General features: G+C 45.2%; 1 protein-coding gene across 1 annotated transcript in view; it reads left to right on the top strand.

Annotated features, from left to right (window-relative positions):
• LOC119379293 (signal peptide, CUB and EGF-like domain-containing protein 3) overlaps positions 1-24,226 on the top strand; it is a 30,434-nt gene extending 6,208 nt beyond the window's left edge. Inside the window, exons 5-7 of the mRNA XM_037648560.2 lie at positions 7,731-7,846; positions 10,401-10,557; positions 23,960-24,226. Of these exons, the coding sequence (XP_037504488.1) occupies positions 7,731-7,846; positions 10,401-10,557; positions 23,960-24,093 (407 nt within the window). The 3' untranslated portion in view covers positions 24,094-24,226. The remainder of the gene's footprint in view (positions 1-7,730; positions 7,847-10,400; positions 10,558-23,959) is intronic.
• Positions 24,227-25,385: the final 1,159 nt, after the last annotated feature.

The raw sequence follows: 25,385 nt of genomic DNA, 5'->3' as shown, positions 1-25,385 counted from the left end.
TATAACCTCGCCAACAATACCTACTCGTCCATAGACCTCAGCATCACATCTCCATCCCTTCTTCCAGTCCTTACTTGGAAAGTTATTGGGAATCCCTACGGAAGTGACCACTTCCCAATAGAGCTAAGCGCTGCAATAACAAATCATGTCCTCCACAGGTTCCTAAATGGCAGACCGAAACAGCCGATTGGGAACAGTTTCGAAAACTTACCCTCTTAAGCTGGACTGACATGTGTACCTTAAGTATACAAGCTGCTGTGGACTACTTTGTAGCCTTTTTGATAGATGCTGCAAGCAAATGCATCCCACAAACAAGCGGACAGTCTCGAAAACAACGTGTCCCATGGTGGAATAATGACTGTCGAATTGCGCGAAACAGGCAAAACAAGGCGTGGAGGTTGCTTCGCGATTCTCCGACAGCAGAGAACCTTATAAACTTTAAGAACATAAAGTCCCAAGGCAGGAGGACGCGCCGACAGGCTAGAAGAGAAAGTTGGCAGAAGTTTTTATCAGGAATTAGTTCATATACACATGAGGGTAAAGTCTGGAACAGGGTCACTAGGGTAGTAGGAAGACAACCGTATTCACTTCCTCTAGTAAGCACAGAAGGTGACAGCTTGGAAGACCAGGCGAACTACCTAGGCGCACACTTCGAACAAGTGTCCAGTTCCGCACATTACTCTGAAGTCTTCCAACGGCACAAAACAAGAATAGAAAAACAGAAACTAGAGCGGAAAAGCACTAAGCACGAGGCATATAACCAGCCTTTCAGCTTAGCTGAGCTACAGGTATCACTAAGCTGCTGCAGTAATTCCGCCCCAGGTTCTGACCTTGTGGTATACTATGACATGTTGAAAAACCTACTTGCCGAAACGAAAAAAACCTTACTTTCCCTGTATAATGCCATCTGGTTTTCCGGCGAGATCCCCTCGTCATGGAAAGAGGCGATTGTCATTCCTATTCTTAAACAGGGCAAAGATCCATCCTCCGTTACGAGTTACAGGCCCATCGCGCTGACAAGCTGTCTGTGTAAACTTTTCGAAAAGATGATAAACCGCCGACTAATACATTTCCTGGAAACGAACAATCTACTCGACCCGTACCAGTGCGGATTTCGCGAGGGCAGATCCACCACTGACCACCTGTTGCGTATCGAGGCACAAATCCGTGACGCATTCGCCCACAGGCAGTTCTTTCTTTCTGTGTTCCTCGATATGGAAAAGGCTTACGACACAACATGGCACTTTGGAATATTAAGAGACCTGTCCCACCTTGGTGTACGTGGTAGAATGCTAGATATAATAGAGAGCTACTTGTCGGATCGTACGTTTCGAGTCCGGGTAGGAAATGTTCTATCAAGACCATTTCTTCAAGAAACGGGAGTGCCACAGGGTGGTGTACTTAGCTGTACACTCTTTATTATCAAAATGAATTCCCTGCGCCTCTGCATACCACGAAATATGTTTTATTGCACATACGTCGACGATGTACAGGTCGGTTTTAAGTCGTGCAACCTTTCGATCTGTGAGCGTCAGGTCCAGCTAGGGCTGAACAAGATCTCCAAATGGGCGGACGAGAATGGTTTCAGCCTTAACCCTCAAAAAAGCACCTGTGTCCTGTTCTCTCGAAAGAGAAGCCTTCATCCAGATCCAGATATTGACCTGCATGGTCAACATCTCTCCGTGAAGACGGAGCACAAATTCTTAGGCCTAATTCTGGATAGTAAGCTTACGTTCGTATGGCACATTAAATATTTAAAAAACAAATGCCTAAAAACAATGAATGTTCTAAAAGTGTTGTCACACACTACGTGGGGTAGTGACAAAAAGTGTCTGATGAACTTGTATAAAATCCTCATACGCACTCGCCTAGACTACGGGGCAATAATCTATCAGTCGGCGACACCAAGCGCCTTGAAGATGCTTGACCCTGTCCACCATCTAGGCATTCGCCTCTCTACGGGCGCCTTTCGCACCAGCCCCGTGGAAAGCCTCTACGTCGAATCGGACGAGTGGTCGCTACACCTACAGAGATCTTACCTATCTTTTGTATATTTTCTGAAGGTGAACGCAAACAAGGAACACCCCTCACACTCCACAATCAATGATTTGTCCAGTTCTGCCCTTTTCGACAACCGTCCTTCGGTGAGACAGCCGTACTCACTTCGTGTGAGGGCTCTAGCTGAAGAAATGGGTGTGCCAATTCTCGAACACTCTCTTATGGCTCCCGCTCCACATCTCCCGCCGTGGCAGTGGCAGCTTATAGACTGTGATGTTTCTTTCGTGGAAGTTACCAAGCACGCGCCACTTGCACATATCCGTACGCACTTCCTCAAACTCCAGCACAAATACACGTGTCCAGAATTCTATACAGATGCCTCAAAGTCCAATACTTCTGTGTCGTACGCAGCGGTTGGTCCATCCTTTTCCGATTCCGGTATTCTGCACCCAAACTCAAGTATCTTCACAGCGGAAGCTTACGCGATACTTGCGGCCGTTAAGCCCATAAAACAATCAAAACTACAAAAGGCAGTTATCTATACGGACTCCCTAAGCGTGGTAAAAGCTTTAAAAACTCTGAAAAAACACAAAAACCCTGTCCTTGTCTCGCTGTACTCTCTTTTATGCACGATATACACACTCGAGCAGCATGTCGTAGTGTGCTGGGTGCCAGGGCACCGCGAGATTGCAGGCAACGTGTTGGCGGATCACCTAGCAGTATCCGCCCACGGAAACAGTCCCAATACGCTCATAGCTATTCCCCCGCTAGACTTAAAACCCTTCCTCAAAAGAAAGCTCAGGGCCTTTTGGCAGACCACATGGGATATGCTGACAAGAAATAAGCTACACGTTATCAAACCGCATCTAGGTAATTGGCCGCCGGTATCGAAGTCACGCTACACAGAAGTTACACTTTGCAGACTTAGGATTGGCCACACATACAGTACACATTCATACATTTTGTCCGGAGGCGATCCACCTGTGTGTGACCATTGTGGCGACCCCCTCACTGTACTCCACACCTTACTGCAATGCATGGAACTTGACGATCTCAGAAAAAAGCATTTTTCATCAATCTACCTGCAGTTCCCACTCCATCCCGGTATGTTCATTGGCAGAGAACCACTTTTTAAATATCAGTCTCTCTTTGAATTTCTAAACGATGTCCATAACTTCAACGTTATTTTTCCAGGCGCTCGCAGCGCGGCCTCATGATTGAGGCTGTTGTTGCGGTAACTCTATCAAAGGAAGCACCTGCCTCCCGGCCTTTGGGCTCAAAGGACTTGAGGAGGCATTCGTGCAGTTATCCCGCCTCTTTATTGTAAATACCATGCTCACTCGTCATTTATCCCACACCCATAGATCACACCACTTATCACTGCCATAATTTTATACTGTATACACATCTTTTACGCTTCTTTAAAGCACGTCATTTTAGGCCTCTATACAGCCACAATACACCCGGTCATCGTAATCATTGGTCATCGCTAACACCACATAATAGACATGGCGCTCTTTGGCCACCCATGGCCCTTGCGCCACAAAACCCCACTAATCATAAATTTTAAAGTGCATGCCACGCGACTGTATTAACAAAGGAGGTCCCGCCTGCGGTGTGTAACCTTGGGACCTCCTCCTGCATATTTACCTGCAATGTATTATATTTTTGACAAGACTAATAAATATTGATTGATTGATTGATTGATTGACTGACTGAGCGAGATGCGGAGCACCTCGCGACGTTGATATCAACTCGGTTTTCGCGTAAACAACCCCTACGTCACCAGTTTGTGTTGGCTGGCTGCTGGCATGCGCCTTGCGGTAGCTGCGGCCTTGCGTGTACTGTCGGTGCTCTGTTTCACTGTTTGCTCGTCGTGCCTGTTGGCAGATGTTCCGCATCGCCTCTGTTGATAATGCAGCACTGACTCCACGATAAGTGTGAATATGCCGGGGATATATGGCGTGGTTGACTTTTGCCCATCACGTTCACATTTCAGTGCAACCATGCACAGATTTCCCGTTGATGGCCTTTGCCAGCAGAAATGGATTGAGTTTGTACGCAGTGCCGGTGTACGCACAGATTAGATGACAGCAATGGCGAGGACATTGTAAAGCACGTACAGGTGTAGCAGAAGAACTGTCAGTGTGCTGCCCACTGGCACGCACTCTAGCGCGCGGCACTCGCGGCACAGTTTTGTGTGGTGACATGGCCAGCTGGGTTTACTCGAAAACCGGAATTGCTCCTGCCTAGTTCGGTGCTCTTTGAAACCAGAACTGCGACTGGGTGCTCTAAAAACGTTTCTAAATAATTAACCATCACGCACTCGAGCAAACAAGGTTTCCAGCCGTGATAAGTGGGTCGTAAGCTACCTATAGTAAAAAAACAAAAAAAAGGTGCAAAATCTTTGTGTCAGTACTCCTTTAAGTATCATGCAGCCTGTTTTATAGCATCTGAATACCAATACCCAGCTGAGCATTATACAAATTAAAATGTCTCTTATACTTGAAAGGTTTGAACTTCACCACGGGTTTTCAGACTGTGTTTCCTAAACTCTGCTTTCATTTTAAGCATCTGCATAGGAAATTTTTCAATGTGCTTAATTGTGCATCGCACTGCCCTTTACATGCCCGCATTTGCATGGCTAAACCAATAATTTTTACCAACAGCAACCAAAGAATGGAATGAGCTACCACAAGTAATAGTACAAAAAAAAAATAAACCCCCTCAATTTCAAGCATTTAGTGACTCTTCATCTCAGAAAATAACACTGAATTTCTCTGATGTTCAAGTGTCCTGATCATGATGATGAATATTTACTGCTGATGTTCACTACAAATTCTAAGTGATTAATTAGTAATAAATAGATTGTATCATTTTGTCTCGAACTTACTTTTCTGAAAATTGTTTATTGCTGCTACCTTTAATGTGTTCTAGAAAAACTTGTTCCTGGGCATGTTGGCACCTAAGTTTGCTAAACATGTTATCTGGCGCAATGCTTAACTCTTTCGGGACCACGTAAAAAAGAAGCAATGGGGAATGGTGTCGGAAAGTTTTTTTAATTAAATCCAGTCATAGCGCTATATCTCTGTTACGTACATCAAAATGAAGCTAATGAAATGTTCTTTCATACAGATTGAAATATTACACATAAAGGTTATACATAGTAATAATAAAAAAATGTCCTTTTGAACACTTGCTCCAAGGGCAACATAAAAAAGTTGGAATAAACATAGAGACTTGTGCAAGAAAACTACAGTGAAAAAGATCCAAGATGTAAAAAACATGGCTCATTGCCTCTTTTCTTACTTTGAAAAGTTTGGTACACATATCTGCAACACTTTTTTGGTGTGCTTCAAAACAAGTGCAGTACTCATGCCCCATGGCTCTTGTGCCACTTAACGAAACAGTTCTGCACAGTAGTAAAACACAAATGTACTTTACAGGTACTGCAAAAACATTTGTTTTGAGCTCGGTTTCCTTCTGCTCATAACAGAGCTTGCAATTCTTGCGCCTGTCTACTTTCTCAGGTTTGTGAAGCGCGTGTGTCGTGGATGGGGGGGAGGAGGTGGAGCTGGCCTAGCGTCGTCAAGATTGAGAATCTCATGGGTGACTTCTTCTCTAAAAGTTTCTTGACTCTATTAAGCAGAAATAGAACAATGTGAACAAATAGCAAGCCTCTTTGGCTACTTGGGAGAGAAGCAAATGTGAAACTACGCTCACGTACGAGTACTGGCTGAAGTAACAGGTCGATCGTTGTCCGAGTCGCTTTCTGAAATAAAATCTGAGCACCAAAGTCATCTTCAGACTCCTCACTGCTTGACTCATAAAAAAAATTTTGGTGTTAAAGCAGCGGAATCACGCGATTCATATTGGTTTCTTTGTGTGGCCTGATGCAAGCCCAACGCCACGATCCGCAATGTTCGCTGCCATCGCTACCCACAGATCTCTCATGTATCGCCGCTTTCCAGAAAAATGGCACACTATGCCGATGCCCATCGTCTAGTGATAAAACTACATGCTAGATAGCAATACATGTAAAAACACGCGAAAATTTGAACTTGGCAGCGCACGGAAAGCCGTCATCCAATGGGGCGGTCCCGAAAGAGTGAAAACATGAAGAAAGGACAGAGAAAGGAGGCAGATGAGCGTTCCTCTGTCTCTTTTCTCTCTCTTTTCTTCATGTTTCAAGCATAGCACCAAAAATAGCATGTTTAGCAACCTTTAATGCGATTCCTCCACCTTCATAAATGACTTGTGATATCCCAGTTGTCTAAGTTGGTGGAAAATATATGTATATACTTATGTCATGTACTATGTTTAGTGCATGTTGCTTCATGGAAGTGGTCCTCCAGCTTTATGTCATTGTTTTTGTTCCACCTATTTTAAGAAGTTTACGATGAAGTGAATTGCACAGCTATAAAAAATTTGGCACTGCATTCATTATTGCAGTTTAACAAAGCTGAGCACAATGTAATGAAACTGTTTTGTCATTTTCCTTTCCTCTTATTGAAAACAGCCTATTCTAAATTTAACAACAAAACATTGCATTAGTTTGGGCAAATGTATGCATTGGCATATTATATACAAAACAACAAAGGATAGATTAATTTATTAATATGGGTACCATGAAGACAAGCTAGTGAGGCATAGTCAAGGCTTATACATTCTATTTTGTGTCAAAAATGCATATGAGCGTTTATGACCAGAATAATGGCTGTGTTAGTTTTACAGTGACACACACTAGCAGCTGACAAAGCAGTGGTTGCTATGTAACAGTAGTATTCTGCACAAAATTTGGCTCATGTGGCTTGCATCAGTTGAAGGCAGCAGGCAATATTTCTAGCCTTCAAAATCAGTCTGCCTCGTTTTACAGGGCAAATCTTGGCGTGGTATTGTGAATGTGTGCATTCTATCATCCATAGGTTAGCTGTGTGCCACAGATGTTTAGCAAGATTTGCTCTGACGACTGCACAATGTGCCAAATATTTGCCTGGCACTCCAAGATCCTGTCCAGAATTTCTGCTAGAATTTTAATGTGCTCATTCATCAAATGTTAATCACAGTATTTGTTCTGGAAACGCGAAAGATTGTCTTAACATGAAGAGTGATGTAATAAATTTTCTGAGCGAAGGTGCAAGGTTTCTGCCTTTCCAGACAAGCTTTTGCATGCCATAGTCATGTCCAACTTGCAGCTGTCACAATTTTTCCAAGTTCTTTCAAGTAAGAGATTGGTGGACATTTTTATTGTTTAGGTTATGCTGCCCTGCATTTTCTCATGTGTTAGTTTATTTTGTCTTATAGGCCTAGTAACTTTCCTTAATTTTTTTGATCTTGCATTTAGCACTGCTCTATATTAAATGCAGACTGCAGAAAACAAGAGCATAGGGTTTCTCATGGGTTCAGAATTGTGAGAACTTATTAGTGTAGATTTCCATGAGTGATTTTTAACATCCTCATAAATTACTAACCACATACTAGCTCAGTGGCTGTGGTGTTGTGCATAAGGTTGCAGGTTCGATTGCTGTCTACGATAACTGCAATCAAGTAGGAGCAGAATACAGAAATGTTTTTATACTGAGCTTTGGCCACATCTACCAGGAAGTGGAAACCAATGTAGATCTTTCTATTACAGCATTTATTTCATTGCCCGTGTGTTTCATTGGGATTGTTAATTCACATTCACTGACCATTACTAATTTTTATTCTGAAATGTTTGCTATTTCTCACAGGCTTCTACAAGCCTTTGCTTGGATCTGGCGCCTGCAATGCCTGCTCTCAAGGTAGCTACACCTTGCTGAGAGGTTCTACAGAATGTACAGTCTGTCCTGCTGGCTTCTATTGCTCAGTAAGTGATGTGAGCACTGTTTTGTTTTTTTTTTTTAGACCAAAACCTTTACTTAAACTGCCATTGCAAGAAAGTACAGCTGTAATGTTTATCCTTTATTTTATTTTATTTTTAACCTGAAACTTTTCGTGTTTGAACTGGTTAAACACTGACTCTACATTGGTGCAAAATTTTACTTGTGTTGCAGCACTCTCCTTCGCTGCTTTCTAATGCTTTTATATTACTATCAGTACTTACAAAAAAACGGCAGGAAGTGGAAGATGGAAGCTTGCGATAGAAAAATCCGTAAACAGGGGGTGGGTGCTCGAGCCGACGTTTCTGCAAGTGGACTTGTCTTCTTGTCGTTCCATCCTTAAAGTTCCAGCCTTGAAGAAGACAAGTCCACTTGTCGAAACGTCTGCTCGAGCACCCACCCCCTGTTTACGGATTTTTTCTTATCAGTACTTACACAACTCAGGCTTTCGGCCACCAGCCCTACGAGACACATACTTGCATGCTAGACATTGCTTGTAAAGCCGCTGTTCTGCTTGCTTCCTCTAGAGTAATCCGTTCACTGGATTGTCATGAGCTGGGGCATTTAAATCTGTCAAGCACAAGCGTGGAGCAGAGCCCCATGCCAGCGCTAGGTCTCTTGTGCCACACACAGTCGATCCATTTAGTTACGAGATATGCGTTATCCAACCTTCCTCGTTGGCACTGCGCTATCGCACCTCGTGGAAAGTCCATAGTCTTGGGAAGTGTTTTGCCCTTAACCCTTTAAGTGCCGATTAAATCGCGAAAGTTTGTGCGAGAATTGTCAAATTGTTTATAATGTCAAATGCTTCAGTAACACGTTCAAAACAGAAAAATACTTGTGAAAACATTTTACAGTAGATAAAAATGCTTGATTCATCACATTTCACACAGTCATGTAATATCCTATACCTGCGGCATTTGATGTGTATTCCGGAAGAAATTTCTGCAACTCCAGATAGTAAGGGTTCCATTTGATTTCCCGTGGACAAAATGCACTATTCATCGATAGTTCAGTTCAAACTAGATGAGGCTATCATCTGTGTGGTAGCGTTCAAAGCACGGCACTGCGCGATGTTCATTTATAACGCGCGGGAAACGCAAGGCGTACTTTTCGCCATGTAGTGTGCAAACTCTCATTCAGTAAAAGTGCCAATCGCGGAACCCATGCTGCAGTCTACGTTTTAAATAGGAAAACACCATTCGATGAGCTGGGCTCGTCAAAAGCCTCTTGAAACATTGCTGAAGACCCATGACGAACACGGGTCGTCATAAGCAAAAAAGTGACGACTGCTCATGACGAGCTCAGGTCGTCATAAGCGCTTAAGGGGTTAAAGGCAAGAAAAGGAGGCAACTATGTACCATCTTCTGTACAGGAGATGGTACTCGTGTAACAGCATAGCAGTTACTTGAGTCTTGTCATTGTTAAATGTAAGCACGTGAAGTTGTTTTGCCCCTGTTGACCCCACTGTTTCGTTAACATGCATGTCAAAACAGATCAGAGGATATTGGCCTTGCCAATCTGCCCAAGTTGATAAACATTGCTCTGTTGCAAATACAGAAGATGCTCCTGAAAAGGAGTATGCTTATTCTTGAAAGCCTCTGGAAGCTGCTGGCACATGTCAGTCTGCCTACACAGTGAAAATCCCTTGCATTTCATGAACCGGGTAATCCAATCCTGGCTAGCTTTGAATGCACTTCTTGAAAAGGCCTCAATGCCTGGCAAGTTCAGAGGCCTTTACCTTGAGCATCTCGGTGGTTGCAGACATGTGGTCTACATGGAGCTGCTTCACGAAATCAGTCCACGAGAAACCGACGACGACCCACGAGATTTCAGGACTATGTATAATGTGCCTTGATGTGAACATTGATTGTTAATTTTGTAATTGTTTTTGTAAGTATGTATATAAGGATGTAGATGCGGTCACTGACCAAGTCAAGGTGAAGAACAGAGACGTTTCGGGACCCATGCAGGATCCTTGTTCACACTCGCAAAGAGTGTGAACAAGGAACCCGTATGGGTCCCGAAACGTCTCTGTGTTCTTCACCTTGACTTGGTCAGTGACCGCATTCACATCCTCATCATGATACCTGGCCAGACGAACTTTCGTCAAACTCTTGACTAAGTATTTATATATTTAGGAGAGGATAGATGTAGTGTCGAAAGTTGACACTAGGTGTCTTTAGTTGTGTTCATCTGTCATCGAGAGATGGCACCACATCTGACTTTATATATATACACGGGTACACGCTGAAATAAAGGAGTTCTTGTATGGCATGGGTTGAGTGCGTTCGTTGTCCTCAGTCACGCCGCGTACCGATACTACAGGGGTCCTTCAAGCTTACTAATGAGTTTGGTCAATTTTTGTGGGCATTTGTGTGTGGCTTAACAGCATGGACACTTCACACTTCCTTGAGTTTATTTGAATAATATTGAGGGCAATACATCTAAGCTATGACCTTAGCATCAGTTTTGTAGGGAAGGTTAGGCTAAGGCTGCCATGATGCATCCCTTACTAATTACCTGGTTAATGCCTTGCAGTGTGCACATTGTGGTCCACTCCCTTGCCCTGATGAAGCCATTTGTCCCTCCGGGAGCATTCAGCCAACTTATTGTTACAAACCACTGTTTGTCAAGCATGGCTATTCTTGCTACATGTCTGATTCAGCGATTGGAATCATCATTGGTGTCTGCCTGTGTAAGTTCTTTTCCCTTCTTTATGGACCACTGCATGGGGAACTTTCTCAGTTTTTTTTACTTGGGAATTAATATAAAGAAAGCCATCTGCCATGGCAATGACAAGTTCATGCACTGATCATGCCTTAAATTCTTGGCTGGAACGAGCCATATTATTCCTTTTTTGTTCGCTTGTCTCCTGCGTTTTGAAGAGACGCTTAAAAAAGTAGTGATGGAAGAAGAGACTGTTTTTATATGTAAAGGAACTGACCACTACCTGTGCCATGATGTGGAAATGAGCAGACAGGGAGATTCAAGCGTGTTAGTTCCTGATGTAAGTAGGAACTAATTTTAACTTGCTACAGAAAGTCTCAAAAAGCAATGTCTTATGCCATCTGTCGAGAATCCTTTGTATACCATGGGATGAAGTCTTTCAGATTACTTTGTGTAGTTGGCTGCTGTTAAGTACGTCTCGCTTGCGATTTAAAATTGCAGTCTTTATATTGTACATACATTTCTGCTTTATGGTATGTGTGTTTGACACATGTAGGCAATTTCAGCAGACAGTCACTAGCTGCTAAACCTAGAATAGGTGGCGGTGGTGGCAGACCTTGGCATCAGCACAAAAGTGGCTTGTTGGCACCTCTTCATTTGTGCCACTGGACCATATTCTTGCTTACTACAGCCACGATAGACCGCTGCCTGCTTCAACTGCTGCACCGTCATCCCCCATATAGGACAGTCGTAACAGAACTGTTGCATAGTCTGTTTAGAATAAATGTCATGCTTAGAATAAATGCAGTGCCATAAAATGAATGCGGCCTGTAAGAGATAAGAAGTCCCTTACAGGCGCCACTTCGAGATGGAGCTTAGTCCTGACCCGTGATCTCCTGTAAACCCTCTGCTTAGCTAAAGTTTCGAACCTTTGAATATGCATTGATTGAAATGATTACAATGAAAAGAAGACACGCAGACGGACAGAGGTTAACAGGACAGAGCATGCTTTGTCCCGTTAATTTCTGTCTGTCTGTGTGTCTTCTTCATCGTAATTAATTCAGTAGGTGCATATTTGAAACTCCGAAATGAACCAACTAGCACCAGTCATTGCTTTACTGGCTAAGGAAGACATATATAATTTGAACGGGAAAAGCAGCAGTAAGAGGGAGGGTAACATTAAATTGTCCATAGCTCTGTTGATACAATGTGCTTTGCTTAAATTGTGGCATGAATGATTTGAAAATGTATCTTAATACTTCCACAAATTCAAAAAACAGTTTTAGGGGCCCTTAACATTAAAGGGGTACTGACACCTTTTTTCGAAGGCTAGTTTTACTCTGCCATACAAATCTCTTGTATGCAAAGACGGCTCTGAGCAAGTGTGAAGCTCAACAAAATGCTAAGATGTTTTAATTTGATAATAAAGTAAATTTTTCCATGGCGCACCTACTGACATTGACACTAGCTTGACATCAGGCTACAGTACAAATTCTGGTGACTTCACGCAGCAGTCTGTCTAGTTGTGATGACATTAGGTACCAAAACTTCCAAGATGGCCACTTGTGCGTCATCAAAACTTCCATAATGGCCGCTTGTGCATCACCAACGGAGCCACTGTGCGGAGCGGCTGTGGAAACGTCATTGTATGTTGTGCAAGTACGTGACGAGAAGCTCATACCGTGTTGTGACGTCAGGGTACAGTAGGAACCGAAACTAGCATTAAAAACATACTGTTATTACAGTCAAACTTCGTTAATACGTACCCGCTTTAAACGTACTAACGGTTAAAACATAGCTGCGACGAATCCCCGACCGAGTCCCATAGAGCCCAATGCATTCGCTGACCGCTTAAGCCGTAGTGGTTCGCCCTATGCCTACCGGTTAGTGCGTACCCTGCGTACCGCGGTAACTTTTTGTGCCATAAAATTTTACTGTGCTGCTCAACTTCCTGACGCCAGAATGTGCCGCGAAAGGTCTTCCGCCTTTTTGAGAAGTGCGCAGATCAGTCGATCCCCGATTCCGACTTCCGCGCGATTGCGGCGACGCCTTTGCTGGTAAGCATCGGGCGCATCGGGAAAGAACGAAGGCGAGGTGGCGGCCACCGACGAACGCGCCGACATGACTTATCGCCGACAACCTTATCACAATAAGTATCTTCAGCTATCTGCTCGGGCACGCGTGTGGCGCAGCGCTGCTTTTTAAGCCTACTGCACGCTTTTATTAGGCGACAACCTGAACGCGCTGGGCCACCGATCGCTGCCGCTTCGTCGTGCGCAGCCGTCTTCAAGGCTGAAGTTGAATTAATGGCACAAATGCTCGGTTAGGGTCGAAGAACTTCAGCCATGTACCAACTAGCCCGACAGCAAACGCTACTAAGCCGTCATAAGGCGCGCACCGCTTTATAGAAGCGAAAGCAGATCGCTGTTGCGTAGCTAGCGTTGCGGGTCGCGGGCGCCGAGGAACCTCGCTGGATTGACGCTATCACACTAAACGCACGTGTACGATACTGCAAGCGTAGCGCGGTTGTAACTATACTGCAAGCTTTTATTAGGCGGCTACACAACGCGCCTCCGTCCGCTGCCAGGACCGCTAGAGCATCGCGGAGTGCGCATCGCTTGCATGAAGCTCGTCATCGCTGCGTTAACCGAACAAGCTACTCGCCGCACCTGTGCACGATCTGGAGCGAAGTGGGTACGAACAACAGTCCCACGATAAATGCGCGCGTGCGGCACAGCAAGCGGCCCGGTAGTGACGGCGTGAGCCGAGTAGGCGACGCGCTGCACGCAACTAGCCGGGAGACGATCGGCTCCCGGCTCCACGCGGCCGTACCGCGTTTCACTGGAACTGTGTCAGTTTTCGTTTAGTGGCAGATCGCGGTTAGACGCACACACATATACCGCGGAAATCACACTGTCCCTTCTGTCGCTATGTCGGTCACTGCGTTGACCACGTATCAGGGACCCTGCAATAGTTTCGAAATGCTCTTCGGCGTCGCCACTACGCGTTATCGGGCGGTCGTGCGAGTGTGCCAGGATGTTTTCTCCACTTTGGCAAAAAGAAAGAAAAGGCTTTGCGGTGGGTACTTTAGGCAATATTTGCTGTGGCACTCTATTTATTTGGGCGATGGCGTACGCTAGGAGATGCAAATTTGTACTTGGTGTTTAATGCGTACTACCGTTTAGTGCGTAGTTATGCCGCGTTCCCGGCAGGTACGTATTAACGAGGTTTCACTGTACTTTTCCAGGGCGCATTCGCGCTTAGCACTACCTTTTCTAGGCTCTTGAGGGCTTGATCTTTCATTTGACGCAAAAAAACAACTGAAAATATTCGTGTCAATACCCTTTTAATATGTTCTATAGTGAGACTTGAACCAAAGTCCCTCACCTGAAGATCCCAATGCTCTACCTTTTACATCACAGATGCATGTGTGGCATGGGATAGTATACTTGTAATACTCTTTCCTGCACTTTGCACTGTGAGACATCTGGTTGGATGTGTCATGTTGCGCAGCAGCAACATTTTGCTCATATCATACAAAAGTGTGCCGAAAGTCTTCACTTCTTCTCGTGCAGCAGCTACAAGTATCGTTTGTGCTCTAGATATGGCACATTTGTGCTCTATGGCATATTTGGTTGGTCACTCTATATGGCTCAGAGCCGGTAGATGCGTGGGCAGCACAAAGTAGGAGCGGTAGATGCAGCGTTGCAACTCAGCCCCTTACATGGGTGCAACAGCTGCTCCAATTGCACCAATTGGATACAATTCCTTATTTTTGCAACAAGCTGAGCCAAAACTGCGAAATTTGTTGAAATTACACCACACTGCGCCAAAATGCCCAACTAGCCTCAAAATTTTCTCTTGTGGTAATTTTAGTGAGAAATGGAAGCTGCATTGGCCACCTGTAGTTCAGGCCAGAGTTCTCCAATCATACAAGTTGTGAAACTCTCCATTGGCCTAAATCGCGGGGGTATGCTGATTGTCGCATCATCTGTTAACCAAAAAAATTAACTAATAAACGCTCACGACAACACCAGTGCTGCATGCGGCATTGAGCAGCTTGCGACAAAGTCCACGGCTATCTAGTGTTTTGTATTGCTGCTCCCAGATGGACAATCTGCATGCCCCCGCAGAATCGGCCATGGGCATGTCCGCGATTTTGGAACACAGTTTTGCAACTGGTATGATTGAAGAACTTTGGTTTGGGCATAATCATCCAATCCAATCCAGATACACCGACCCTAACCCTAACCCAGCTGCGAAAAAAAATAAAAAGGAGAGCAGTTCTAAAAGTCCTTGGCCTTGTTCTATCGCGTGCAGAACGCTTTTTAAGCCACTTTTGTCGCAGTACACCGGTGCCTTGTGGGAAAGCATACTAAGATTTAGAAGAGTTTATTAATATTAGTTGTCACAGGACACAGAACATTTTAGAGTGCAGCGCTGAGGCGCCCATTCCTGCGTTGAGTGGCATCGCCATTGGCGTTGCTGCCGTCGGCGTAACCGATAGAGCGAACGAGGGCGAAAGAGGGTGAACGCGGAGTCTGTCAATTTCACGACCCATTGGCCTCTAGCCTCGCTTTCTTCCTCCGTCACGCGCGCTGGCTCCTCAGTCGGAGCTCGTGCTCATGCAGGGTTGGCACGTGCACTGTGGCTGGCTTCGCATGTTGTAAGGGGCTGTCGGCATTTCGCTTGGTTTGCAACGCCTGCAATGCACAGAGTGGTGTGTATCGTATTTGAGCGCTGACAGTTTCCGTGGCAATATGTAACAAATGTTACATCGCTACAACTACAGATAGCCAACACTTCAAGCACAGTTGGCGTTGCCCCAACACGAAGCTGCGCTCAGAATTCACATTAGGGAGTATCGTCCGTTCTTTAATTACTCATGCGTGCACATGCCATATAATGAGTACTAGTATGATTGCCAATGTCTAAAAAAAATTACTGGCAATTATTCAGAGCTGTGTATGACGTTTATGCAGTCCTGAGAAACAATGAACAACAACGTATGCTAGTTTTCATTTTTCACCACCTCCCACTCGCTCCTGCTTTACGAATCTCCTGAATTTCTAGGTTGCCAGGTTGGCAGATCCACATTAGCATTTGCATGCCTGTCAAATCATATGACAGGAGCTGCAAATGCCAATGTGGACTTCATCATTGTTTGCACTGTGGGGTGGTTCAACACACCGCTTTTATTGAAATAGCAATGCTCGCGTGCACTATGCACAAGTTAGCTGATGTTGAATTCTTTGTACATATTTTTCTTCTAAAAGTAAGCCTTCTTTGTTATACCGCTCCAAATTTGGGATTTGGTGCTAAAAAATAGAGGTATTTTTTTTCCCCTAACCTGCTCCAAATTTAGATTTTTGTGCTCCAAAAGCAACATTCTGCTGCTCCGAAAATTACTCCAAATCCTATTTCGGCTGTTGCACCCCTGCCTTTAGCAACCTTGGAGCAGCTAGAGAGGCATACCTGCAGTGCCATGGCATGGCCAGCATGGAAAGCCAGCATGTAAATACTTGTGCACGATGTCGGGAAATGGCAGCCACCAGCTCACATGCATGTGAACGCTGTTACAGCCATCTAAAACCACATGCACATGATATTTGAACAACAAGCAACTTAACTGGCAGACCCTGTCATAGAGCTGTTGAGCTGTGAACTGTACTCTGGCACTTCAGTGCACACAACATTGTGAAAAATTCTAGCTACTCATTCTCATGTTGCCGGAATACATTTGTACGCCTGTAAAGAAATTGCAAACATGCCGTGATGCTGGTGTTTATACCAGAGTGCACAAGATCTGATTGTATATGCTTTATATTGACATGCATACTTGTTCTCCTTTTTTTCGTGGCAACAGAGTTTCATCTTACTCTTACATGCATTATCGCTCGGCACAGGCCACGCCCACATATCTGGGAACCTTGTTGAATGTTTTGAAATGTTCTGCTCAGATTGCATACACAACGCATGTAGTTCAGTGCTTTCTTGAACTTGCGCAAGCACTATAGATAACTCTGGAATGTACAAGGATGCATGTACAAAAGCTGATGTGTTTCACCAAAGGTCAGATTATCGACGACTGTGCTCGCCGCTATCGTTGTACTGTGGGCATTACATCCTTTGATGGGCGCAGGGTTGCCCAATAAAGAGTTCAGTCTTTGCCAATTTGTCTGCTGTGTTCTCCTGCAGACTTAGAAGACATCCTTGAGGGCAAACAACACCTTCTGCTCATCTGGGAAACTTGCATTGCAAGAGGAATAGCTGCTATGTTGCATAGAGAAAAAGCGAAGGTGTTGCTGACAAACTTAAGCCACAAGTACAAATACCTGAATATTGGCACGACAATCGCTTACGTTGAAGAAATTGTGGAAGCATGCCTCTCGGATGCTACCACATCTACCCCAACGGCCCAAGTTTCGGAGCCAACCTCCAACATAAACGCAAGCCTTCCTTAAGAAAGAACAGCTACAAAGTCTCTGCAATAATACAGAGAATGTTCTTCAATATTTTTGAAGATTTGGCTAACAGCTGTTGCTAAGCATCACATTATAACCGAAGAATGTGCCCATCCATTCCATCAGAGCTCATACCAAGTTTTGGCACGAGAATACAAAGCCACAAATAAGCAAGTCGACAAAATGTTACATGACAGAATCATCCAGCCATTTAAAAGTTTGTGGGTGTCTCCAGTAGTGTCAGTCAAGAAGGATAGAACTTTGTGCCTCTGCGTTGATTACTGTTGCCTCAACAAAGTCACGAAGGATGTATACCTATTGCCACGAATAGACGACATGCTGGACAGGCTCTGCAGTACAAAGCGTTTCTCATTGATGGATGTGAAGACTGGATACTGGCAAATAGAAGTAGACGAGAGCGACTGAGACAAGGCCACCTTTATCACACCAGATGGCCTGCTCGGGTTCAGGGTTATGTCATTCTGGCTTTGCTCGGCACCAGCAATATTCTATCGTGTGATGGACACAGTGTTGGCAGGCTTAAAATGGCAGGCTTGCCTTGGCTACTTCGATGACGTTGTGTTTGCCCCAAAATTCAATGAACACCTTTGGTGCCTTGAAGCAATATTTAGCAATCAATACCTCTAGGTTCACCCTGAAGTAGGAAAAGTGCCGCTCACTGTATAAAGAGCTGTTGTTTTTGTGGCCACGTTATTAGCAAGTGAGGAGTCTGTCCTGATCTGCAGAAGACAGCTGCCATCGCTAACTTTCCACTGCGTGCCGACAAAAGGACAGTACACAGATTTCTTGTCCTGTGCGCCTACTATGGGAGCTTCATCAAGAACTTTGTGCAGGTTGCCAAGCCACTAACTTACCTCACAGACGTCGTGTTTAAGTGGGGAAATGCTGCTGGTTGAAGCATTTCAGGAATAGACCGATCTCGCCAGATGACCTGTGCATGCGCGAGTTTCCAACAGCGGCACTGCTGTCATCTTATACTCTAAGCGCAGATGGTGTGGCTGCTTGCTGTGTGCTTCAGGTATATTGGAGTTTTGCACGAATCTTCGGCACATAAAACGATTGGAACGCGGTGAAAAACTGTATCCGGATCTCCAATGCAAGTTATTTTATTTCAGGTTAAACTGCATCTTAGCGCTAAGAAAAAAACAGTCAATAGTGCTTACATGTGACCAGGTCGTCTCATTGTGCTGATGTGCTTGCATCGTTTCACTGAATAAATATTAGCAATAAAGAAAATGAGAAATCACGTTCTCGTCATCATGAGAGCAAAAATCTTCTTCGGTGGACGTCAGCACGCGAGCGATACAAGCCACAGTATGTGGAAAATAACTTGCCCGAGCTCCGTAGAGCTCTCCACGACTGTGAAGACTGGGGAAAAAAAACGAAGGGACAAAAAAAAAAAGAGCTTTTCGCACTCCTTTTTTTTGTCCAAGCAGCACTTTCCATGTACACTGTGTTGTCAACGTAGGACTTCAATGAAAGTAATGCCACACAACACCTGTGTTAATGAAGATGAAACTGTTGCTGTGAAGCAGGATAGAGGCGCATCTGCGGAACGGCAACTGGCCGCATGCCGTTTGCAAAAGTTGAATCTCACGGAAATTTCACGAATGGCAAAATATTTCCTGCTGCTCAAGGGATGAATGACTCGGTAAGAGATTTTGGCGACACACACAATGCGGCGGATAAGCAGTGGACCGCTCCAGCCGGCAGCGGTGGCCTCAGCCGATGGCTGGGCCCCGATATCGTCGCTAGGCCTACCGCTTCGAAACTGCAGTGTACAGTACGTTAATAAAAGCCGCCTATGCTCATGTACGAAGCTAAGTTTTGCTACCATTGTTACCGCTTTACGTTGCGTTTGTGATAATATTGCACATTGAAATGAATAGGGAAATCCCGGCGGCGGCGTTGGCTGTGATGCCGGCACGGCCAAGTTTTCGCTGTGCACTCACTCCATGGCGCGAACGGTACACAGCATGCAGTTGTAAACTGGGCTAGTATCGCAGGTCTTGTTCATGCTAGACACTCGACAGTCGTCATCGCTTTTGGTGAGAGGTCGGTTTAGGTATCGCTATATATTTAAATGATCTCTATTTGGCCTGGAAAACACTTTGTATCCAATCTGTCACTGCTGGCTGCGATCGCCCCGGTAAGGGGATCAAGCACACATTGTATGAAGTTTTGCTGTTGCTTATCGGCCCATCAGTCGCGCACAGCAAGCTTGTCATTCAGTAGGGCACTGCTAAACTGCCATGCATTGTACACATGGAATTCACAAACACATTGAACAAGAAAGTGCACGGTAGTTGCCGCTTTGTCCAACTTCGTTGACTGTTGCACACATTCTTGTCGGAGCTTCACATCCTTTGAGAACATGTGAAATCCAAGTCCTTTTGCTTCAGATTGCTGATGTAGCATCCTAGCACGAAGCACTAACTCAGCCACTGCAATTCATCGAAATACGGCTGCTAAAGCTCATTAATGCAGCTCACCAATGCATGTGCAATACGCAGCTGAACGTACCGAGTACTACAAGTACCGGCATGCACTGCAGCATTTGTGGCGTAGCGCAAATCACGGTGAGATCAGGCTATTTAAATGACTCCTTAAGTCACCACCAGTACTAGCACACTTCAACGATGATGCATGTTGTGTAGGGCAGGAGCGCGGCGTAACCCGCGGCGGGCCGACGGAGAGGCCGAACGACGGGAGGGCGCGCGGAGTACGACACGTTGCTACAATTCCTGGACGGGCTTTTCGCAGAGTCAACGAACGTGCTAGCCGAGCGGCACCTTTTCACGAGCCGCAAACAACTGCCCGGCGAAACGTTTCTCGACTTCATCACCGCGCTGAAAGAAAAGGCCCTGTCATGCAAGTTCGGCGCCACTTACGACGACAGAGTACGGGACCAAGTAATTCACGGGGTCGCCAACGCACATGTACGGGCCAAACTACTGTCGTACGGGGAAGCCCTTACGCTGCAGAAAGCCGAAGAAGTTGGACGCGACTTGGAGGCGCTCAACAAAGCCAACGCGGCGTTCGGAGAAAATGAGCGGCTCGCTCGCGGGGACGGCGGTAGCGTCCAGCGCGTCGGACGTGGCTACGCAGCAGCATCACAAAATGGCGGGTCGGCTTCCTCGGCGGCCCCGCATGTGACTCAACATGGCAGAGACCCAGCTCCCCCCAGTAGCATGAATAGAAAGCACAACAGCACTGGTGTCTCAGCATGGCACCAGGGGTCGCACGACACAACAATGCACACACTGAGATCCACACTAATGCAAGTAGCATTGGCCTTGGCTCCGTGCAAGTCCAGAGGAAGGATGGATTTGAAAGGGCTATACACCAGAGCACGCCTGTCTCGCACCCAGGCTGCTGGCGAGCCGAGCGGATACTCTCGCACCCAGACGCCGGGCTGACCGGGCTGCCGAGGCGCGCGCCGGCTGCACTAAGTAACAGGGCAAGCTGCAGTTCTGAAGCTTTAAAGTGCAAAAAAGTACCCGTTCACGCCGCTTCAGCGTATAAGAGCTCGTCTGGGCACTACTGCGTCGTCTTTGGATGCCAAAACAAGCAGCGCAACAAGAGGATAATAGCGTTGTCTGCGACGATTATACGACGCGCCACGGAAATAGTGCCGGTGCGGTATTTTCAGCTTCGCCGCGAGTGGATAACTGTGATTCAAGCAAAAAAACTAGGAGCCGAGTGAAAATGCTCGAGTAAGTACACTAAATGCGTGTATTCTGCAGTGTGGTGCCCACCTATTTCGTTTTGCGAACCTAATTTGCGTGACACGCAGCTGGGTTGAAGGCAGGCGCGAGCTTTGTGTGGGGGTGCACTTCATACCTTCGAGCGTTTCCTTTGACGAAAATGTAGTGCAAGGTAGTGCTTTCAAGCACAAGAAATCAGCATGCTTTGCCACTTTCAACGTAGTATTAAGCTTTAGTGCTTTTGATGGCATCCACGCCTTCGAGATTTCGTCTTCGAAAGGTAATAAATGGCACGGTGCTCCTCAACAGCTGGCCAGAATTTCGTGCTTTCACTGCAGTGTTCGATGTCCCCAAATTATTTGGACACGACGCATCCAGCTGCACATAATACATATATTGGCACGTAAGTAAAGAGTACTCGCGCCAGTGTCCTTTACGTCGCAGACGTAGCTAACCGGCTTAACTAATAGTAGCACAGTTTTCGCTTGTAAAACACCATCGTTACAAGAATAAAATCGCGCAGATAGCTTCCAAAAGGGATCGATGAACGTCACTGCAGGTGATACTCTCTGATAGCACGCTTTTGTGAGCAAGACGCATTATTGTAAGAGCGCTCGTGAAACAAAAATTACGTTCCGCGAAACTACCCGTAAAGCGTACTCTAATTATTACGCGATGAATGCTGAAATGATGAGCTTTCACAAAACTTTGTGCACAACTTGTAATATGGGGCAACAAAACATCGTTTCACTCTTTCGCGAGCTGCACTGCGATTACGATTCACGCGTACTACAGCGAGAACGTTTTTTTACAAATGTAACAGCGTACGTATCCGACGAGGTTGCTTCCGCAGCCCACTCAGCACGTACTGTATACATTGTGGACTTGCATGAGCAAGATGTTCTTTGATGTTCCAATAAAATCAGCGAAAATGTCCAGGCCAGAAAAGACGCGAAACACGCTCTCCGACGGGCTGAGTTTCGGGAGTTTCACGTTTGCTCTGTGCGGCGTCTGCTAGCGTGGCAGCCCGCGCACGTTGTTTCCTCGCGTGTGCGATAGATGGCGCGACGCGCGATGCAAATATGGCGATGCGCATGGAATTCGCTGTGTTCTGGTCTATAGCCCACACTAGCTAGTATCTATTGAAAGCGAGAGCTAATTATACCATGACTGAAACAGAATGCCTTGCCATTATTTGCGCCATGAGGAAACAACAAGCCCATCAGAGGTTTAAGCGATTCTGCATTTGATCTGACATGCGACGCTGTTTGCAGTGTACGACGATTCAGGACACATGGGGCAAACAAGCAATCAGCATGCAAGCTCTGCCCACATCTGACACCTCGGCATGCATGCTCGGAAGACTAGGTATCCTCTTCATTGAGTACAAAACAACCTTGCGCAGCCATTATTCATTCTGTAAGAACGTAGTCAGTAAAACCACGCCTTTACGAGTGACAAACACATTGCAACAGCCATCAGTCACTCACGACTACAAGCGGTTGCCCTAGCAAGACAGATGCTGTTGCTGATGCCGTGCACAATCGAACATGAGCTCTTCATGGAGCGCTTATTTTTGCGAACACATTTGAGCTTTGTATTCTAATGTGATGCATTTACATGTGCGTTTGGTTTTCTTGACGTCCTCGATGTGAAGGGCACAGGTGGAAGCAAAATAAGCTGGTTCGCTGAGACTGCCGGTGTCACTGCTTACCTGCAAAATTGCACCTTGGATCACAGCTCACTATCTCGATAGTGGTTTGAAAACGGCTGCAGCCTTCCAGAGATGACACTTCAAATAGGAATTACTTTATGTATGTTATGCTGCCGTGAGCGGCAATACTGGCAAATTTACCTCGGCCAAGGTGATGGAGCCATCAGAGCACTGAGGAATGGACATTACGCCACCAGCGGTGTAATGTTGGATGTCTCGCACGCTGACATTAGCTGCAGCCATCAAACCAACACGGCAGCTGCGTGGCAACATCCAGTAGGTCGCTCATGCATGCAGCATGCAAATCGACTCCTCGTGCTGTTGGGATCTTTCAAGTGTCTGTCGGATGTGGCTGTTGGCACAAATCGCCGTACGTCGAATCGCATCCAAAATCACATCATGTGTCTCACGTTTTATGTTGGCTAGCAAACTTAAAAGACACCCTTCAGGCTGTCTTGCATTATGGAGCCTCAGACTGCAAGAATTCGACATCACTGTGGTCAACAGGTGTGGACAGAAGCACCCTGATGCCATCTGCTTGAATTGCGCTGTAGACACATCACCGCAACACAACCATGCTGACAAACCTTTTCTGGGAACTATAGCACATACAACTTCACCGAACAGCGGCGAGCAGGCGCAGAATTAAGAAGCCTTGTTGAGTTCTTGTAGGGCAAGACAAACTTTGTCCCTAGGGTATTTGAAGCAGGGACTGACTTCATTCTGAAAAATGGCGTCATTGTCAAGAAGGACCTCTCACCAGTTTGCGCAACTATTTTTTCATTATGCCATCAGTGCTGTGACCGGAGTTCTGCATGTCCTAAATGACGACCCGATGGCTGAACGCCTTGGTTTTTCCAGTGTTCTCACGGGGATTCAGGAGGAAGTGTACTACTGGCCACACATGGAATGCCGACGCTGCCCATTACGTCGAGACATGTCGAGATTGTTAGATCTGCAAGACACCACTGAGATGGCCAGTGGGATTCCTACAGCCCATTTAGCCACCTTGCTGACCATTTCAGCAGATCGGCCTCGACCTATTAGGGCGCATTATATTCGCAGACGTTAACGTCCGGAAATATAATGGATTGCCATGGCCACTAACTACCTGACTTGCCACGCCAAAATTCCACCGCTGTTCTTAGAACCTGTTGTGTGCTTCAGTAGTGTATTGTCTCATATCTTATATATGAATCATTCGGTGGATCTTATTTGGACGATATATTAAATTTTTATGGTAGTAAGTTAGCACTGTATGTTTACCCTCAGTGCAGCAGAGGAAAAAAACATATTTGAAAACATATTGAATTGTTTACTCATGCAAAAATGTAACCTAGAAGCCACAAGCAAAACCGGATTATTCAAAACTGTGATGCACTGCCAGGTGAGAACAGGCAGCATGTGCATGTGTGCACAAGCAGAGCTACTATAGAACTTTGTCAAATGTGTGTTGGTTTCATTGTGAATGAATAATAGATGCTTCTTGTGATCTTATTTCTTTTTGTGGTTTCATCTTTGCAGCTATTGTCATAATGGTAGGAATCTTATCGGCCCGATACTACTACACCAGATGGAAGCGTCAATCTCAGAATCCAACTGAAATCAGCTCCCTGGTTGCAGAAAGTCGTCGGGACCCAGTCTACACTGGCCTTTAGTCATGGTTGACACAGGAATTTCTCGCAAAGTATCTGCTCACCTATGTTGACTGAATGCCTGTTTGAAAAGTATGATGTATCTACATGAATTCTGTTCCAAAGACCAGATCTGTGGCTTTGAAATGAATAGTAATGGAGTTTGATCGCCAAATCACAATCAACCCAATACATGAATGAATAAGTAGCATTTTATTATCACCTAGTAACCATACTTGGTACATACATTGTATGAAGGACCTACTCTTTTATTTTGCTACTGTTCTTTCTAAACTGCATTGACCCTGGCCTCTGGTAAGCTTAGGGTGCAATTGCAGTTGTTAAGCTATACTTGGGTTTATTGTTTTGGTCTATGCCTAGTAACTTGGCTGTATTTATTGCCTTTTTCAAGATATGGAGTGCTTGCAGGTGAAGCGTTACGAAGTGTGCAGTAGGTGCAGATTACGTTTGTCATCCGCTATATAGGACGACCTACCTGCTGACTATTAGCTAAGTATTTTCATAGGTACAGATGTCATCATTTCCATGGCAAACTGGTTTTGTGGAAATCATAGTGCTTCCATTGTTATTTGCAATGAGCATAGCTTGCTCTGAAATTCAGCATGTTCACTTGTTAAAAACATCTATAATAGCACCTATATCACATAGCGCAAAATGCAACATTATTATCAACCATCATCAAAGCTTTGAGTGCTCTTTAGTGCGATTGCCATGTATTGCATTCACATATTGTTAGTGATCGTCATGTTTAATGTTACCTAGGCCTTCTAATTGCCAGAAACTCTTGCAACAGTAAGAGAAGTGAAACTGCTTCGTAATGTTTCTCGCCAACCTCTGTGTTGAACCTTAAGTCTTGCTGTGGATGATGTGGCCCAAGGTGTAATTTGAGATTCTGGTCAGTTAAAAAAATGTTAAATTTCCTACAGCTTACGTAAGTTCCTGTGTGGATTTCCATTGGTACATCACAAAAATCTTTTTTATTTATCTTATAATAGTTCCTGGTTCTCATAAGGCACCTTAATTTTGAGTTATGCATTATAGCATATTTAAGAATGAGTAAGTCTTGAAGAGCTCCTCAGTAAAGCTTTTAAGTCGTCAAACATAGTATTATAATATGTCATATTTTTCTGTTTGTAACAGGTGCTACAAGTCTAGTGTAAGATTTGTTGTGCATTATTTCTTTTAATTGGGTTCAGATTGAATCAAGTACTGCATACTGATCCATGCAAGACAAGTTGGGAAAGAAGGAGCATTTGAAAGGCAGAAGAAAATGCAAACTAGTATCCCTTAAACGA

This window comes from Rhipicephalus sanguineus, chromosome 1 (assembly GCF_013339695.2).
Source record: "Rhipicephalus sanguineus isolate Rsan-2018 chromosome 1, BIME_Rsan_1.4, whole genome shotgun sequence".
Lineage (NCBI taxonomy): Eukaryota > Metazoa > Arthropoda > Arachnida > Ixodida > Ixodidae > Rhipicephalus > Rhipicephalus sanguineus.
Note: the sequence above shows the minus strand (reverse complement) of the source record. Positions and strands in the feature narration are given on the sequence as shown.